This window comes from Dromaius novaehollandiae, chromosome 4 (genome assembly GCF_036370855.1).
Source record: "Dromaius novaehollandiae isolate bDroNov1 chromosome 4, bDroNov1.hap1, whole genome shotgun sequence".
Classification (NCBI taxonomy): Eukaryota; Metazoa; Chordata; class Aves; order Casuariiformes; family Dromaiidae; genus Dromaius; species Dromaius novaehollandiae.
Genome location: NC_088101.1, coordinates 80,601,335 through 80,620,684, shown reverse-complemented (window position 1 = coordinate 80,620,684; position 19,350 = coordinate 80,601,335). Strand labels below are relative to the sequence as shown.

The 19,350-nt window shown below is 36.5% G+C and overlaps 1 protein-coding gene across 8 annotated transcripts in view; it reads right to left on the bottom strand.

The window, feature by feature from the left end:
* Window positions 1-19,350, bottom strand: part of CTBP1 (C-terminal binding protein 1) — a 248,841-nt gene that overhangs the window by 148,730 nt on the left and 80,761 nt on the right. The window contains exon 1 of one of the 8 annotated variants that reach the window (XM_026112681.2): window positions 8,873-8,934. The exons of 6 other annotated variants lie outside the window; for them this stretch is intronic. In XM_026112681.2, the coding sequence (XP_025968466.1) occupies window positions 8,873-8,879 (7 nt within the window). In that variant the 5' untranslated portion in view covers window positions 8,880-8,934. Of the gene's footprint in view, window positions 1-8,872; window positions 8,935-19,350 lie in introns of those variants that run through there. One more of the 8 variants, XM_064511570.1, reaches the window with a different exon arrangement.

Genomic DNA, 19,350 nt, shown 5'->3' with positions numbered 1-19,350 from the left:
GCCAAATTTAGAGCATGAGGAAAATATACACACTAACAGCATCCAAAGGACTCAACTGAACATTCGCAAGAGGAACACTGACACACATGGCAGCACTCCCAGAAGCTGACTCTTGCAGTTGATTTTTATTAAGAAATGCACATGTTTCTGCACTTCAGTAAGAAGTATTTGGGGGCTCTAACACATGAACAATAATTCAATAATCACATTTCCTTCTCTGTATCATAAAATAAACACAATCTCTGAGATAGACTGTTTGGATTTATGTGCTTTTTAAAGAATTTAATAACTGAGCAAAAAAAAAAACCCACAAGTAAAGTGCATGGGTTCAGAATGTGCTGTAAATACTTTTGAAAGCAATGTTCTCATCTGGGAGTATTGCAACAGATGTTTATCATGGGCTACTGCAACAGTTAATCCAACTCCGAGCCAGATTAACTCTTTGCCATTGGAAACGAGCCTTTTTTTCAGCATGTATTCTAAAGAAAACAACAGGATGTGCCAGAACTGCTGATAACAAGCAGTTAACTGAATGAAGAAAAAAAGCCATAAAGCTGAACCAAATAAGCCAATGTTTGGCCCAAAAGACTTAGATGAACAGGTGTATATGTGGGTGGGAGTGTGGGGGGGAATAAAGAAAAAAATACATTTAAACAAAGTCTCCACTGACAATCCGGTCACTGAAGTGGATACACAAGCAAAACAACATTTCTGAACAATTCAGCAAGTAATGGACTTTTTTTTTTTTTGAGACAATGGGAAACGTGATTATTGATCTCACTTTCCAAGTGCAGTACTAATTTATCAGCATAATTACTCAGAAGTTATTTCTTAGACTCTATTTAAAGATACTTTGAGTAGTAATGAAAATAGGAAGGTATAAAACTACAGTTAAAATATGGATCATCCAAACAGTAATTCAACACTTCAAAAAAAAAATAAATAAACTAATTCTAACAGAATATAAAAGTTAACTTAGTTACCCATACATGAAAGGATGGCAGCCTATTAAACAATTATTTTTCTCTTCTATTAAAACTAAATAATTGAATAGCAGTTTTTCATTTTTATGTAACTAGCTATAGTTCGTATGTATTTAATCTGGTATTTACTGCTTAAGAATACAGATGTAAATCACAATATAAAGCATTATTACTTAAAGCGCAAATCTCTGCTTCTCAGTGGGTACAAATCAGATCCGTATTTGCAAGCTTTCTTGAAGAGAACTAATGGGCTAGTTAGTAACTCCCCAGAACAAATCGTCTAATTTCACAGCCAGTAACCCAGCATTTAATTTTGGGAAAAGCTTTGAGAAAGTATGTGCCCCATGAAACAGTGAACAGTCCAAAAGAGCAGGGAGAATGCATGTCATCCTTCTTGCAACCCTGAAAAGATTACGCAGAAAGGATAGTACACCGCATTCATAGTCTGCTTGCCTAGTTATGAGACTACGGCTCCCACATCCAAGGTACTATTTGGCAACATAGATCCATTGGGATCCATGTAAAATTGCTGGCAATCAGAGATGGTCTGAAAACACACCACTCGCAGATTCTTAGCTCCAGCCTCTTACAGATTTCAAGGCTGCACACAAATATAATCTACAACAGTCTCAGGGTGTACATTACTCTTCGTACTCTGGGCTGCCATGCAAATAAGAGAAGTTCTGGAAACTTTGGTCTAAATTTCCATCCTGACTGAAGAAAATCTCAGTTTACATTTTTGAAATAGAAGAGGAAAAACAAATGCCCATTTGTCAAACAAAGATGACCTAAAAAGAGCTTTTGCTTATCTAATTGTTAGGCAAAACAATAAATGAATAAAAATCTTTAGGAAGTCCTTGTGACCATGCAATATTTCTGCTGTTAATGGAGAATTATTCAGTATTCTCAAGTTATTATTCTTGGTATTACCACTATCAACAAAAGCAATAGGCAAAAATTATCAGTCCTTTTTTATTTCACAAAGAGATTGATATTATTTATTCTAGAAAAATTTCACAAATATTCCTCAGATCCTAAAGACAGATGACTACACAGCCACGTGCTAGCAATATCTCTAACCAGCCCCTTCATTTCTATATTAAAAGCTACTGGAACAGCCATCCATTAGTCTGTTGACTAAAATATGATCATTTGCAGCTTGTTTGGGTTTTTTTCCCCAGATATCAAATGCCACAAGTCTTCAGAGGAAGGTTTTGTTTTCTAAATTTTTAGTATTCCAGAGAAAAATACTGACATTACATTTTACAAGTCTTGCCAAGAATGTCTTTTGTGTTCACAGCTTCAGTGTTGATGATAAATTTTGAACATTAACAGTACAAACTAGTAAGAAGCCCGATTTAAATCAAAGCCTGTATCATAAATTTAAAAAATAATTTGAACAAGCAAACTGAAAACCTCGATTTAAATAATTTAGTTTTGCAAATATAGTTATTCTGCTAAAGAACTATTTGCTTACAATGATTGTTACTTCTCACAGAGTAGGTAAATAAACTATAGACATCTATTTAAATGATTATAAAGCTTAGTATACTCTAGATCTCTTATTTTTACATTTTATTATGTAGACGATTTACCAGGCAATTACTTTAACTATGATTCATAAGTACTTCAGAAATATTTAATAAGTCTCAAACTACCTTTTATTATGATGACTATTCCCATTTTATAGAACACTAACCCAAAGCAGAGATAATTAACCAGCTTTGACTCTTTCCTTCACCAGATTAAACTGTCTCTAAGATAACACATAACTGTTCTCCAATATAATGATGACTACATGTTGCACATAATTTTTCACTCTGATCCAGAAACTATAATAATTTGCAAATATCAGTAGGAGAACATTTAGCAATAAAACCTGTCAAGGGTCAGCAGAATGCTGGATTGAGTATCTGCATGTGAACAAGGAGTTTTTGCTTTCATCAGGATGCAACACTTACCTTGTTATTTTGACTTCCTCTTGTAAAATTGTGAAGTAAAGGTAAAACACAGAACAGTCTATTGCTATTCTTTCACGATAATGCATTTTGCTTTATGAATGACCCTCAATATTTTTGCCATGAACAATGATGGCAAAAATAGCAGTGAGCATTTAAATCCATTACTTCCAAACAGAAGGAAAGTAGCTATGCTAGTATACTCAATATTCAAAACAAAGTTTTTCCACTTAGCTTTACTGTACTTGCATCCTGTTAACATTACTCAGTTGCTGCTTGAGCACTACAGGAGCAGCAAGCACAAGACAACAAATACATTAACAAACCCGGTATTGCAACTTATGGAAAAAAATGTTCCATTTAATATGTATTTTAAAAGGATTTAAAAAAATACATACGTACACCTCAGTTAGGAAAAAATCCATCGGTATAACTAGCTTATGACGCTGCACTGCATGTATACTACTCTATAGTCTAACTGCATAGCCACACAATACTTTTAAAGTTAGACTATATAAAATCTTAGTTCAAGTACTCTTTGTTTTTTAATAATGTGCATCAAAATCTGCAGTACGTTTTGCCAATACTGCTTCCTGCATATGTTTCAGAATAATTTCCATGTACTGAATGTTGCATATCCAGATGTGCCAGTTAAGTTGAGACCTTATACATTATACAGTTTCTTCCCTAAAGGACATTGCCAGATCTAAGGAGCTTACTATTCAAGATATGTGGTATATGAAAGGTGGGATGAGACATACACAATTATTTTTAAGGCTCTTCACGGTCTCTCCCTATTGTGCCCATTTTCATTATTATTAAAAGCTACTCTTGCCTCAAGTTGGCCCATGATACAATATGATATTTTTCATGAAGCACCTACTTCTTTGTCATTGCCCCAAACCATCCCTCACAGAGGAGTAACCCAAGCATAAACATTTGCCCAGCTATCTCATCCTCCCTTAAACTTGCCTTTGCTTAGAGAACTTTATGTACAAAAACCTTACCAGTTAGACTGCTGGTAATACTGAAATCAGAACTTATCTCCAATACTGTATGGCTGTTTCCCTGGAATCCTCCATCTGTCTCCACCCATTTCTTGCCTTACTTTTGGGGGAAGGAAGTATTTTTGTTCTCACTTTGTACCATGCTTAACACAATGGGATAGTGGTCCATGACACAGCAAGAACAACTGTCTCTACTATAAGACTAGGATCCTTCAAAAAAGCAATGCTGAAAGGCATTTCAAAATTACAGAGGTAGGTGCTAAGACAATGAAAACACTGACACTTAAAGTCACATCACGTTAATGACTGTCTCTGATCTTTGCCAAAGTAGTGAGAGGCAGAACAACAAGTGCTACAGGAAAATAAAACAACAAAAGATACAGTGGTACACAAAAAAACAAATCATATTATATTATATATGTGGCCATATAAAATGCGAACTCTTCCCTTTATCTGAAAACTTTGCAATCATTAAGCTAATAATGTATACCTAGTGACTAATAACATATACTTGGAAGAGATGGGCCTTGAGGAGACAACCAAGTAGGAAAAACTTTAATGATGAATTCCACATCCTGGATCTAACTGGATTCATCCATCTCATTGCAACTCCCTACCCTTGAGCTTCAGGAAGTACAATCCTGTTCTCTCTGAAACAAACTGGTACAGTGTCTCCCAGAACGTAACTCCTACTTCACTTGAGTTTCATATATACAGTCCCTTCTGTTTATTCAATAGTTCAGGAATTGAGGGGGGACTGCAGGGAGTGAGAATGGGTTAAGCCATTTACGGGTCAGGGATCTTGTTGGGCCTATGCAGTAAGTCTGTCCTAAAGTTAAATTGAATGAAGGCTGAAAACATCTGCATTTACCACACAAAGTTTTCAACACTATGGACGTCTTATATAGCAAATGAATTAAACAAACCTTGAAAATTGATCTTAATTTCACAGATTCCCTGCCCTCTCTGTACACTCCAGCCTATCCTACCCTGACATAATATATTTGACATAATGCTTCTGCTTTGCAAACCAAGCAGACTCAGAGAGGAACACCAGCCCCACAAGGCAGATGTTATGTAAATTCATATTTCATAAACATAGTTAATTGTGACAAGAGGGCTATAAAAATCCTTGTACCACTTAAATTATTTCTCCACTTAGAGCAGTCCTACCACCACAAAATTTTACACATCGCACTTTATACTAAACTGGAAGTATTTTGTAATAACATTACAGATCTATTAAATAACAGACATAAAAATCACAGATCTTTAAAAACTATGAATTAATTTTCTGTGGTCATTCAAAATAAGCATTTAAAAACAAATATGGCATGCAATTGTCATTAAAAGTTTTCCCATTTAACACTGTATGTGTTTAAATGTGAAAATTTTACTTCATTTGCTGCTATCAATGGAAAGTTCTGCTATAAGTCACATTACTACTAGACAGAAACTACAACCTTAAAGAATCCAATAATCCCTCAAACTTCAGCACGAAAATATTCTTTGTCCACGCAACACGGTCAGGATAAAGGGAACACAAAACCAGCAACAAAACCAGCTAAACAAAATCCACTAAAGCTTTGATTCTGCAAACATTCAGACACAGAAGTAGGTAAATGATAGATAATACCTGTGAATAAACTTACACATTTACTTAGATACTGATCCTCCAGTAATCTCTATACAGCAAATACTTTCCATCCACAAGAATCTCCTTAAATACACTGGAGTCTCAGTATTATCCAACCAGTATAACTTGGGGGGGGGGGAGAAAGAAGATAATAAAAACTGCAAACTTTAATTCTTCTAGCCTGATTTTTATCTTTGCTTATTTAGGAAAAATGAATATTAAGAGACCAAAAGTTATTTATATTGGGAAGATGAAAATTTGTTTATAACATGCCCTTCCTTTAGAAAATAATCTACACTTGCTAACATTTATAATAATGGCATAAGAATAAAAAATCCAAGGTTTTTGTTTAGATCTGCGAGGGAACAGGATCTGTACCTGGCACAGGATAAGCCAACTGGTACTCTATGAAAGGGGAAGAAAAGACTTAATATGCTGTTTCTCACCAGTATATAGATATCTGGATGAGAAAAGAAAGAACAGAGGAGTAATTCAGTTGTGCAGTCCTTAAAACTTCTTTTCCGTTTCTGATAACACCACAAGTAGACAATGCCTGGCTACAATTTGGTTACATGCTATTAGAAATCATTTTCTAATTTTCTATTTTCACTCACAAAAGTTTTCTATTTATACTCAAAAATTCTCAAAATAGAAATCAACTAGACATAGTATTTTTGCTATTCTTTCAAGATCTTCTGACAGAGTTTATGTAAAACACAAAAATTATATATACCATAATTTAATGAAATTAAAATACAGTAAAATGCACTTATGGATGATATTTCTACTTTTAAACTAAATCCAGTAACCACTGTTTAAAAGTACATACCACTTGCATAAATAAATTATATTTATCTTATAATAAAAGGAGTATTTTATATGTAGCTCTTTGTATTTCTCACGTATTCACAATCATTTGAATACGATACTCTGCTAAATTAAATTCAAGCTCACTAGATATCTATTGTTGTAGACAATATAAATGATTTTACAAGAAATCAGCAGATATGCCCTATTTTTCGTAGGAGCTGATAAATCACTTGTGCTGCAACAGGTGCAGCTTCCATTTGTTATTATTTTTACAGAGAGGATCACATTTGTGCAGTCCACCTCCCTGTGTATCAGCGTATGACTGAGACTGGATGAGAGGTTACGATCAGTGAATTTACAGCAGTGCAGATCCTCTGGCTACTTCCCACACATTGCTTACGGCTGAAAACTGAAGTGCAGCGCCTGCTTATGTTCCAAGTCCAGTGTTACAGTTGTGGGGAGGCTACGCTACTGATTCAGAGTCTGGGTAAAAGAGAAATTCCTCCTTGATGCCATGGAAAACCTTTATTGCTTATCCTAGAGCTTCAGCCTATGAACCAAGCTGAAGTTTTTGGGCCTAGATATAATAGGCCCAGATCCACAAACATCGTTATGCATCTACCAGTTCCCACTCTTCAAACAGGATATGACAACGGGTAAACAGCATCTGTATCAAACTCAGCAGTGACGATCACACTGACCTCACTAACAGCACCACTGATTTTGGCCCAAATTTCTAAAAGGGCCATGTTAAATGTTCTGTTCTTCTGAATTCAGTGGTAATTTTATTTGAAAGAAACATTCAGGCACTGATCTTTAACCTAGTCAAATCAGGTATCCGCATATTAACATTTACTACTGTTGAATCGTATCAAAAATGATTATGTGAACATACTGTAATTCCAACTACTGCCTGTGGCTGGGGATATGACAACATGTGCAAGTTTCTAGCTAACTAATAAATATGAGGATCAAGACTGAACAGAAAGCACATTATCCAATCATAAATGAAATGTCACTCAGTGAAAATGCCACAAAAAAGTTCCAAAATACATCAGAAGATTTTCCTATCTTAAAGCATATCTCAGTAAAAACTAACTTTTTCTATGAAAACTGCTAGGAAGCTTAGAACTTTGAAAGATGCATGTTGTTTTAATACGAGATGTCAGTGAAATACACAGAATAAATATATTAAGCACAGTTCACGAAAATGTCTCAGGAAAAAGAAAGGACAAGATTAGATTAGATATATGTTGCAAAATAATACAGAAACACTATTCATCCCTAAACTATAAAACAGACTCACAAGACAAAAAACAGTATTTAACTTATTTGTTATTTTGAATCTAAACCAAATCAATTATGTTCATATTGTAACACATAAGCATGTTCTTTTCTAATTAGCCATACACCAGTATCTTAGATTGAAAGGAAAATACAAAATGAAATTTAAGTCAATAACTTAGTATTGAGCAAATCCACTGAAAGAATTTATGCAAACGATTCAGAATTTTCAGCAGAAATCTGATGACAGCATAAGTAGACTGCAAATTACTTTCTGTAATTTAATATACGCAAACCGCAGTTTTAAATGCTTGGAAAAAACCACGCAGCACAAACGCAGCATTTCTGAAGTTCATTTTAGTCAATTCTCTACCACTAAACGCTATGTGAGGTGTAAGCAACACACACAGGATATGCAGTATTCACATCCCACATGCAATCTCTCTGAAGGATATCAGTAAAATCCAAAGAGATCAGTAAAATCCAAAGAGAGAAAAGTAATTCCACCAAAACACACTGATAACTAGGATTTTTTTTTTCCTAATTCAAGCAAGCTTCCTTGGTGGCATCTCACGTTTTTAGGAGTGGGTACTATGGGCAAGAGAAAGAAACCTATTCCTGTTCCCATTTTACGCGGGGCCGTCCCAGCGCTGCCCTGCAGGCAAGCTATCTGTACAAACTTCTGCTGAACAATAGCCTTTGTACCGCCTCACACGGACATTTACATAAAGCCTTTCTAGTCATACAACAAAGGACGCCGTCCAAAAAAAAATAATAATAATAATAATAAAAAGATGTATTTCCGAGCACACGAAAAGCATTCGCGATCCCTGCTCCGCGCACACAGCCCGGCCGGGACAGGCCGTTTAACGCCGATAACCCCGCGCCCCGAGCCGTGAGGTAACGGCTCGCCCGCCGCGCAGCTCGCGCCTAACGGACGCGCCCCCTCCCCTCCCCTCCCCCCCGCCACCGCCCCCCGCCCCGCCGCGCCCGCGGCGCAGCTGCCCAGCGGCGGCTCGCCGGCGCCCCGCCCCGCCCTGGCGGGCACACCGCGAAAAAAAAAAAAATAAATAAAATCAATGCCGCCTCCCGGCCACCACCTCCGCCTTGTCTGCTGCCGCTCACGGCGGCACGAAAAAGGGAGCAAGAATTAAAAAGAAAATAACGAGAGGGAGAAGCCCCCGCGATACCAACCTTGCATCCCCACCTTCGCGTTCCCCACCAGAATATGCTAGCGCTGGTGAAAATATGAAGCAGAGCGGCTGCGGGCCAATCAGGGCGGGGAGGCTTTCCGCGGCAGCCAATGGCCGCCGCCCACCGCTGGCCGCCAGCCAACCGGATCGCAGCTCATTACGCAGCCGGGCGGCCGCAGGCGGGGGAGGGGGCGGCCGCCGCCAGAACCCTCGCCGAGGTGGCGAACGTGCTGCCCGGGGGGGGCGTCCGTTTCCCGCCCCCCCCCCCCCCCCGGCCGTGAGGCGCCTTTTCGCAGGGAAATGCGAAATTCGGCCTATTAGTGTGCAAGGAGGCACGTAAAAAACTTTGGGAGGCCCTCGTGCAGTTAGGCCATCTCTATCCGGGACCACAAAGTATAAACCAACGCTCATTTCTGCCCCCAGAAACGCAGTAGTATATTTAAGAGAAGGTCTAAACACAAACCGATGACAAACCCCACAGCTTACTCCAAAATGAGGCTCAGAAAGTGTCTATTTAGCCCTTATCTTTTAAGAAACTGATACGCGCCAACCCAGTCCATTATTGTCACAACAGCCTACAGTGTCGCGCAGTGCCGAAGCCAGCCTTTAAAAATACCACACGAAACCAACAGGTGCTGCAACCGCCCAACTTCATTTCAGCATGTTAAACTCTGCACCAGATTACTGCTGCAAAGTTATTAGCAAAATAGATTTTCTTCTTAATAACCCAAGTCCAAAGACTTGGGAAATGAGCATCTGCTTTACCGCAAACGTTTTCTCTTAAGTTGTATTAATACAAGACACCACGCATTCCATATTAGAATTTAAAATGTATAAATTAATTCATTAGCATGAGTTTCTAAAAATAAAACTTTTCAATCAACAGCACTCCGGGCTGGTAAATCTCCGAGCAGGCGGCTATCCACTGTAGAAGGAGGAATAGAAACACTCCGATTTTCTTTGTTTGCCCACAGTCTACTGGTCCTACCATTACGTAAGTTTAGAATTAACTCAAGTAGCGAGGAAATCTGAAAACCTTTCTTATTTATAATGTTACGCTCTTTCTGGTCTAATCCTCAGCATTAAAAATAGTTAAATCATATTTGTCGAAAACTCTTGGCTGAACAGGTCACGTTATTAATTTGTTCGCAGTGTTTTGCTAACACAGGATAATACATGCCGTGAATTGATAAACTGATATCAACAGAAGTCTTGATGATGATTTACAGGAGAAAGCTTTTCTTTTGCAGATCAAGAGAGACTTATTTCTAAGGTGCCCCAAGAGCCAAGAACTCTGTGGTGCTTCTAACTGCTGACAGGCGACCAATAACTGTGACAAATTATACATGCATGGCATCTGCAACAATCGATAAACTGACTCACCAAATTAATAAAATATAGATCACAAAGCATACATTTTTATTAAAGAATAATTTCATGATAACCAAGTAATGTGGATGCTTCCAAGCATAAGATTAAATTACATGCTGAGCAAATCTGGCATTTTGTGATAAACTGCAAAAATAGTCTTTGCAACAGCAACTGGGGAAGAACATTGCTGACATAGTCTATAAACATGTTTTATAAAGCGTAACCTAAAATAACAACAACAAAAAAAATCACTGAAGTGGTGGTTAGAGAATTCACTACCATATCCACAATAATTACTTTCTAGACTTCTTGCTTTATAATTTATTTCTTCAAATATGTTGCTGATTTGGGTGTTAAAAATAATAGAAACAGATTATCTAACATAGGAGAATATTTACACCAAATTAATTCCTTAACAAATCAGACTTCAACAGTAGTCATTACTGGGGTTTGCAAAGATGTCTAGTACATTTACAGTGATGAAAAATTTATTTAAACACATGAAGGCAAGTTTCTTACCTGACAGATGGACATTGTTTAATAAAAAACTTTGCGCCTGCTGACTAGCCGATATTCTGGGGCACCGGATTCAGCAAAACAATTAAGCATTTGCTTGAATTTAGAAATACAATGAATCGCATTGGACTCGATGAATATCCTTTATGTCTGAAGTTATACATGTGATTAAGTATTTTCCTGCATGACGGTCCACTGTTGAGAAATGCATCATGAAGACCTCTTCTAACCTGACTTAAATGTTTCAAAAAAGTTATTGTTTTCCCAGGGAGGAAAACAGAAACTTTCTTAAACCAAAGACTTTACTTCTGAGAAGAGTAGGCTTTTGCACATCCTCAGTCTCCGTTTTCCTTGTTACTGGTATAAAGCTTTGAAACAAAAGTATTTGTCCAAAACAACGTAAGCATTAAAAATACTGACTTCCTATTTATTAAAGTTTACATTTATTACTACCTGAAATTTCTTACTTAATATTTGGTCTTTATAGGCTAACTACACTTAATCAACAGTGTTAAATAACTATCTTGAAATGAGGTTTGATCATTTATAACGCCAGATATGTGGCTTTGTCATGGAGTCTTCACATTATTTAACTCTTACCAGGTCCTCCAACTATTTCTTTTGTAGGACAACATCCATCAGTTACTTGAATGTACTTTTATACTTACAGTACCCTCAGACTTGTATTGAGTCAGTAAGTATTTTATATCACATATAATGTTTAGCTACTTTTTGAATTTCCATGGATTTCCTAGCTGATCAAATGATAAAAAGGTCTTTCTGGTCCTTCTAACTAATTTGTACTGGAGTATTAATTCTGAAATGCTGTCATGAAATAAAAGCCAAACAGAACCTAAGTACTATAGAAACAGTATTTGTTTATTCTAGATCCTTTATGAATTGAATTCCTTTCTAAGAAATGACATTAATACTATATTAAACAGGTAAACAGGAACATATTTTAAATTATAATTCCATCAGCTCTTTTGCCTGAAATTCATTTTCTTGAAGGCCATATCCATATTTTAATTTAATCATTTATGGGACATTGTTAAGTTAATAAAGAGACACGGTAATTTTAAAAATGTTTTACTTCTTGGATAAGCTACCATCTTCCCTAACTATGGCAACATTGAACAGTAAAAAAAATTCTCTTCCCTGGCATATTACTACAAAGTTTATTACAAAATGTTCTTTTATTTCAGAATAGCATATTTTTATTTGGAAAATACATCCAAATAGTCCCAGTTACAAAAAAATTTCTGCATGGCGATCATTTCATTAACAAAGGAAGTGCCCACACTTCGCTATCTTTTCAGCCACCAAAATGCAACCGTACACAATGACAACACATTTTAGAGAAGCAGCAAACAAGACAACACTTTCAGAATTACACCTATGACCCTCAACCTAAAATGAGGTAAGAGCTTTTCTTTTTCTTTCTTTTTTTTTTTTGCCATACATCATTGTCACTGCCTCCTGTTGGCAATTATTTAATTTCTGAAGTAGCTGTAAACACAGACAAATTATGAGCTATAATTACACAAATTTATCCCTGATATTAAGACTGCACACTACATATACATATTTCTACTTAGTCTGTTCCAAAATTATGTTCATATGCCTTACGTTAAATATTATCATCCAATATACCAGGACACTTTACCTTATCATGCAAAAAAACAGTGTAGTCAAAAATACCTACTCTTACATATATGATATCAGTCACTGGCTGCTGTTCCATCTTTTTCTAATCAACCTTCCTCCTTCCCAGATGATGGTACAGATACTTCAGTTTACAGGAGTCAAAAGGAGCATCAGACACATTCATAGTAAATAAAACCACTGAGTGCAACCCAGAAGCCACATGTAGTTCACAAGTCCATCCTCTGAAAATAACCAAGGTCTAGGAAGTGTGAGAAGTATAATTCTATACCTATACTTTAGAAGTATAGCCTTTTAGCAAGGAAATAATTTCGTTATGAAATACTTCAAGACTAAGTCAACTCATTCTTTACTTGGAAAAACTAAAATTATTAAGTGAAATTCAATGAAAGGCAAGTTGGAATTTGAACCATTCTTGCACTATTTTTCTGTTTTAAAGAAAATACCTTCCATGTTCTGAAAGGACACTTTGCCAACGTCTTGGTAGGACCACAGTTTCTCCAAAAGAACCAACACTTCTGCTAAAACTATATTACACTGCAAAGTGCTACCTCTCAAACAGATACCTGCATTTCTGTTGTTCATACATCCAGCAGTTATATTATTCTTCCTAGGCATGGGATGCTTTTAACAGAACCAGTGCTTTGCGATCATTATTTTAACTCCTACATCTCTTCAGAACCAAGAATGTGTTCCTATTTGTATGGCTTTACATTTGGCCATTTACCTAACAGAGCTTGTGGGGTCACAGAAGGAAGGTTATAGACGAGCTATCACAGAGGGTGTTTTTGTTTTTGTTTTTTTAAAGGCAATCCCTATATACTGAGTGACTTGAACATTTCTTTTACTCATCTATTAAAAATGTCAAATATAGAGCATTCATTGCACAATCAACATTATACAACAAGGAACTCAGTTGACTTTTTATTTAGCATTTCTTCTTTTCAACTCTTTGCGCTCTTATAGGGCTTAAAAATCACAAACATTGCCACTGATCTAGGTTCTATACAAAAATGTAACAAAAAAATGGCTACCTAATACACTAGTCTCTTTCCATGCTGATTTTCAATGGTGATAGAATATATAGTTATAATAAAAAGCCTTGGTACTTTATGATTTGAAGCACAAGAACAAATGCTATTTTTAAAGTCAGATCTGTTATAATGATAGGGCTGGAGTTTGGGTGTGTTTTTTTTTTTTTTTTTTTTTTTTTTTGAAGAGTAAAGATCTATTTTTTACTTGCAGTGAAAATTCTGAATATTGTATATGCACATTCTCATCATTTTGCAAAACTGTCAACACCAAATATATGCTTCCTTCTTTGAACCATCTCCCTGTGCTGTAACCTTCATCTAAGTCTGAAAATATTTTGGTAAACATAACTGATGTTTCATGGGTGCAATTTTCAGACCATAAGGCATTTAAGAAAACAGTTGATACTATATTGAAATCTAAAATAGGCTTTTAAGAAATCATCAGTTTTCTCAGATCAGCAAGCTACTAGAAATTAATATCCTAGAAATGAATATCTGTGAACCATCTATTTCCTCCTAAATTTTCTTCCCTGGAAAATTATTTTTGAGAATTATACTTTTGAGCTCTGTTTTAAGGACATTTGCACATTTTATTGTGGTGAAATATTTAGTATATTAAATATAGGATGCTTTTTCTCTCTTAACATTACATGTTTAGTCTATATATCAACATACCTGTAGCACAACATTTATCACAATATGCTTCTACTCCAAGAGCAGATTGCCTCAAAAATGTAATAGCTATAAATATCCACACTTTTCCCAGATGAAGAAAATAGCTTGAATATAGCATTAAAAGTGCTGTTGGCATAAGACATTTCTTAAAAGCCCAGGTCTGAGAAGCAGTTCCCTTAGGATGTTATAGGGACTACGCACAGTAATTCCTTTCATGTACATGAACTTCATATCAAGAAAACCTCACTGCTTGTTGCCACCCCTCACTGGGATGCTGTCAGGGAATCTGAACAGTCTAGCAGTAAGGAATCTTCTTCTCAGACTCAACCTCAATTAATTCAGGATCAGCTGACACAATTTTTTTCTTCTGCAGACACTAGCTGTTAGATTTTTTGTTTGTTTGACTTTTGCTTCATAGCGTCTCCCCCTCAGGATGAATAACCTAAACTCCCCATGTCTCCTCTTTTATCAAGTCTCTTCACCTCACTAGTTTAACCATCCCAATAAGATGAACTTGCACTGATACAACAGAAAACTCTGCGTGCGTGTTCCTACGCACATCACGTGGGCTGCTAATGCCCATTCTGTGACCATCTAGTACTATTTCTCTATGGTGACTATATTGTTTTAAGTCCCTATTTTACAAAACTCTGCTCTTACTTGCTTAGAAGGCATGACCTTAGATTTTACGTTTTGAATTTTATTCTGCTTCGCTTAGCCCAGTTTTCAATGTCATCTCAGTTATTTCTGTACAATATCCTGGTTCTTTTCTATTTTTAGGGTGCCTCCCAATTTTGCCATTAGCGCAATCCCTTTATCAATGCCTGGTGATCCATACTAACCAAGCCAGCCCCAATATTCTGTCTGCTAGTAACCTCTCTTGCATACCACACCTTCAGAAAAATATTTCATTTTGCTAAACACCTGCCAGTGAATTTACGCAGGTAGAAATAATTCTTCCTAAGCTCATTTTACCAGTTGCAACCACCCTGTTTTCTTCTTTAGGTTAAAGGATAAGATATGTAGAATGAAACTGTGCCCGTGCTTGCTTGGGCAAAGACGGAGTTTGGCCTCCACGCCATCGCCAGGCATTATTCAGCAGGCAATCATGAGTAACGTGTTCGGGCGCAAGGCCTTTAATGGCACTAGGCATATTTAGGAATCGGCTTCTGTGACTGGAGACACATGCTCACATTTTGCTTTGACTCTGCCGCATGGTCCCACCAACTTTCAGAGGCAGGCGACAACCAAACCTTACCTTGTTCCTTCACTTCAGTTTGATTACTTCTGGTAGCTCATAAGGTAGAGGCCTATAATTCTCTGTAGAAGTAAATACTTATTAAGAGTCCTGAATTAATTCGCAATAAGCTCCTTAGGATTCCATAAAATACACAACACTTATAACTGCTGAGGGCTGAGCTGGAGCTTTTTTTGGAACCAGATAGCGTCTGTATTTCAAAACACAGTGGTGGTTTATAAATCAAGACTTCTCTAATAAAGGCACAAAAGGCTGCGTGCCGTACAGTACACAGCTGCCTGTGGCACTTTGTAGTCTCCAGAACCTCTAAAAAATGGTTCTGCAAAAAACGTAAATAGGTTTAACCATTTTTAGAAACAGTGCCAGTAACAAGGCTTTAAACCAGGGTGTTTGCCTGTACCTGTCTCCCTCTGCCTCGAACAATCAAACCAAGTATCTTTAAAGCCATTCAAGACTGCCCTTGGGGCGTCGGATCCAAGCAGAGCAGGTCTGCGGGCAACGACACCACGCTGGACCGACCGCCTCCTTCAAGAGGAGCATCCCCTGGTTGAGGAGCCCAGCATGCATACACGCATCGCCAAAAGTGCAGCATTTCTGCGGAGAGATGTCAGGCAACTTCAGGACTTATGTCGAGGTGTGTTCTGCAAAATGTTGCAGTTTAATTACATACTTATGTAGAACTCAAAGATCCAGCTCTGAAGTTTTGCAGGCGCTAGTCCGACTGGCATAGTGCAACACCCCTCCTTGGCACACAATCTACTTCTGCAGTTAAATTTTGAAGCCACATGCAGGGGGCAAGAAGATTTTTTTCTTAAACACTTAGAACAATGTGGATAATATATTCCTATTCATGAACTGCACTTAGTTTTGTGCACTTTGAATCAGAACTGTTCTGTCTTGATGAAATACAAGATCAGACATTACTAAAACTGCCAGTGTGTATATATATATATAAGTACACTTTTCCCCTTGTTCTACAAAACGCTCTTACAAGAAAAGTGTTTATATTAAAACTAGAGTGGAATTAAATTTCAATTAACAGTTAACAATAGTCTTAAGATAACATTACAGATCTATCATAAGCTCACAATAAAATAACTGCAGAGTTAAGTGTTTTGTTTTCAGCTGTTGTTCTGACAAGGAAACTACTGGTTGATTAGAAATTTTGAGTGATTTTATGCATTAAAACATAACAATTGGAAATGCTCCTGAACGTACTATTTGCTCACAAAGAGGTCAACACACCTCATTTTGTTTGCCTACCTGAAGAAGTTGGTTTTTTGGTTTTTTTGTTCTTTTTAATATTTAGTAAAGAAATTATTACTGCTCCTTTAACCAAAGTGGATGGACATTTTGCCCTACTCCTACGGTCCTTTCAGGTTCTTTGAAACACAGACATTGTAGAACCTAGCACACTGTGAACAGCACAAACTATAGGAAATACCCACAGAACTTCCCGAGAATTGAACCTATACAGAAGGATAATACTGTCCAATTACAATAAGATAAAATTTAAAAATTTATGATATGAAATTTTTCAATGGAAAGGGAGATGCCTATTTTCCATGCTGTCTGAAATACAGAAAACAATGCACTAACAACTGCACTAGAAGGTCAGCTAAGATATGCAATACTTAACATCCTTCATTGCATTCTGCATTCAGACTCTAGCTTGCAACATAAGAGTAGATCTGTTTTGATTAGCACATCAGAAGCAACAGCTTTAAATTTATTTTTCAGACTTTCAGTTTTTGTGTTCCTTTTTGCAAGACTTTATAGACTTTGGAACCTCTAAAAATGGTTTTGTGAAAAAGGAATAGGTTTAACCATTTTTAGAAGCACTGCCAATATTTCAAAGGCTTCAAAAATACTTCAAAAATTCTACTCAAAATACTTCAAAAGGCTTCAAAACAGTGTTTATTTGTACCTTATACTTCTTTCTGTGAATACAAGATCTCTAATTCTGCAAAAAGCAGCAACAGGTAATAAAGACTGTACTCTCTGATACACTGAAGTTTCCAAACTTCAGTTCTTTGCTTAAGTATATTGAAGCATGTATACATAAAGCCTACCAATATATTTCATGCCTACATTTGCTACTGCATGAATTTACCTAGAAAGTGCAGCTTGTAGGAGCATTTAATGATCTACCATGTTATCTAACCTCTATATGCTTTGCTATAAGAACTTTATCCTCTTTGGGAAAGGAGGTAAGGTTCAATGGCTAGTTGTATTTTCATCTTTTGCCACCGTTAATCTAACAAGAAGGTGGCAGATGGAATTAAAGTAGGCTAAAACTTATTTTGGAGTATTCTGCAGTATAATATGCACGTTTTACATTATTTAATGACTGCACATACTCATTCCTTCTCTAAAAAATAATGCTACTGCAGTCAGCTATGTACAATGTACCTGGTACATTATTTACAGTGAAAAAGTACTGCTACAAGTGCCTGGAGTGACTCTCAGCTAATCAATTTTATATTTATTGTATATTGCTTACATGTTGGCCCATGGTCCAGGTTAAACGCCTTCTTTCAAAATATCTCCAAAAGTATGCTCTGCACACATTTTGGGGACCATAAAAAATAGCAACAAGAAGTGTTGTAACTTAATTCCAGCTCTAAAGAGGTGTAGCGTAGTGATAAAATGCTGAGGGAGGTTCCAATTTTAGGGGAATATATTTCAAGCAGTTTTGGTGATACAACATTTCTGTACACGCCACAAGAAAACTGGGCTCTGATACCACCTTTGCCTCATCTGTCGGCTTATTCCTTCCACTGCTTCTGCTGCAGGTCTCTCCCCCTCAGCCAGTTGAACATACCAGTGATAGATGAGGAAGAGCAGCTTCTGTTCCATCCCAAACACCTACATAGCACTTATATAGCAATACTTGAATTATTTTGACAAGCCTAATTTTTATTTAAACACAGAAAGAAAAACTCCATTGAATTTAAAAAAGAAAAGCAGCAAAGTAGTTTAACAAGGTAGAAAAGATTACTGTAGCAGTCCTTTGCACGGACAAGACTACACTCTTAACAGACAAACAAGGTTGAAAAGCAATCACCATTCAAAAAGAAACTAATTTCAACTTGTTTGAACTAGAAATTCCCTGTACAAACTACACAAACAACTTTATCCTTTCAATAACCCTAGCACTTGAAGCCAAAGTAACAGAGCAAACAAAAAATAATATTTTGTCATCTTGTAGCATCTCATATCTGGGGAATGCAAATTTTACAGGTAACATCATGGAGTATTATTATTGTTTCACACGAGTGAAGAAATTAAAAGAAAGATTTGATTAGTCACATGAGAGTACACATCACTTGACTCTGTCTCCACACATACAAACTTCATAGGATATACATGCTGAAATGCTTGTAACAGCCTTTTAATCACATTAGATATTCATTTGTTAGAATAAGAAGAGAGAAGCCATTAAAAAAAAGTCTTAAAAATAATACCTAAAAAAAGGTTAAAAGGTAAAAAAAAATAAAAGATTGATTAAGAACAAGTGGTAAAATGATGATGTAGGAATGCAAATTAACCTTCACTGAAATTATTGCATTTTGCTCAGAAAAATCTTTACAGACCCCTGTACACTACTTCAGCCATACAAGACTGAAATCCACAGTGCCTTCTTGTGAAAGATGGTCTAACTTCACTTTGTTCTCCAAACTCAAGCAGTGTTTAACATACTTCCTAGTATAAATATGTCAAATGTCGATATGCAAAAAGAAGCATTGACATAAATGATTCTAGGACAGCATTAAACTTCAAAAATATTTTTTATTATGATATAATGTCCTGTAATTATGATATTGTATCTAAAAAGACTGAATTTAAGACTTGTTTTTTAAAAAGGTGCAGCGGGTAGCGGTGAGAATAAATTATTCATAACAAATATTTCAGATGTTAAATAGCAGCATTATAATGGGAACCATATTGTTTGACTAT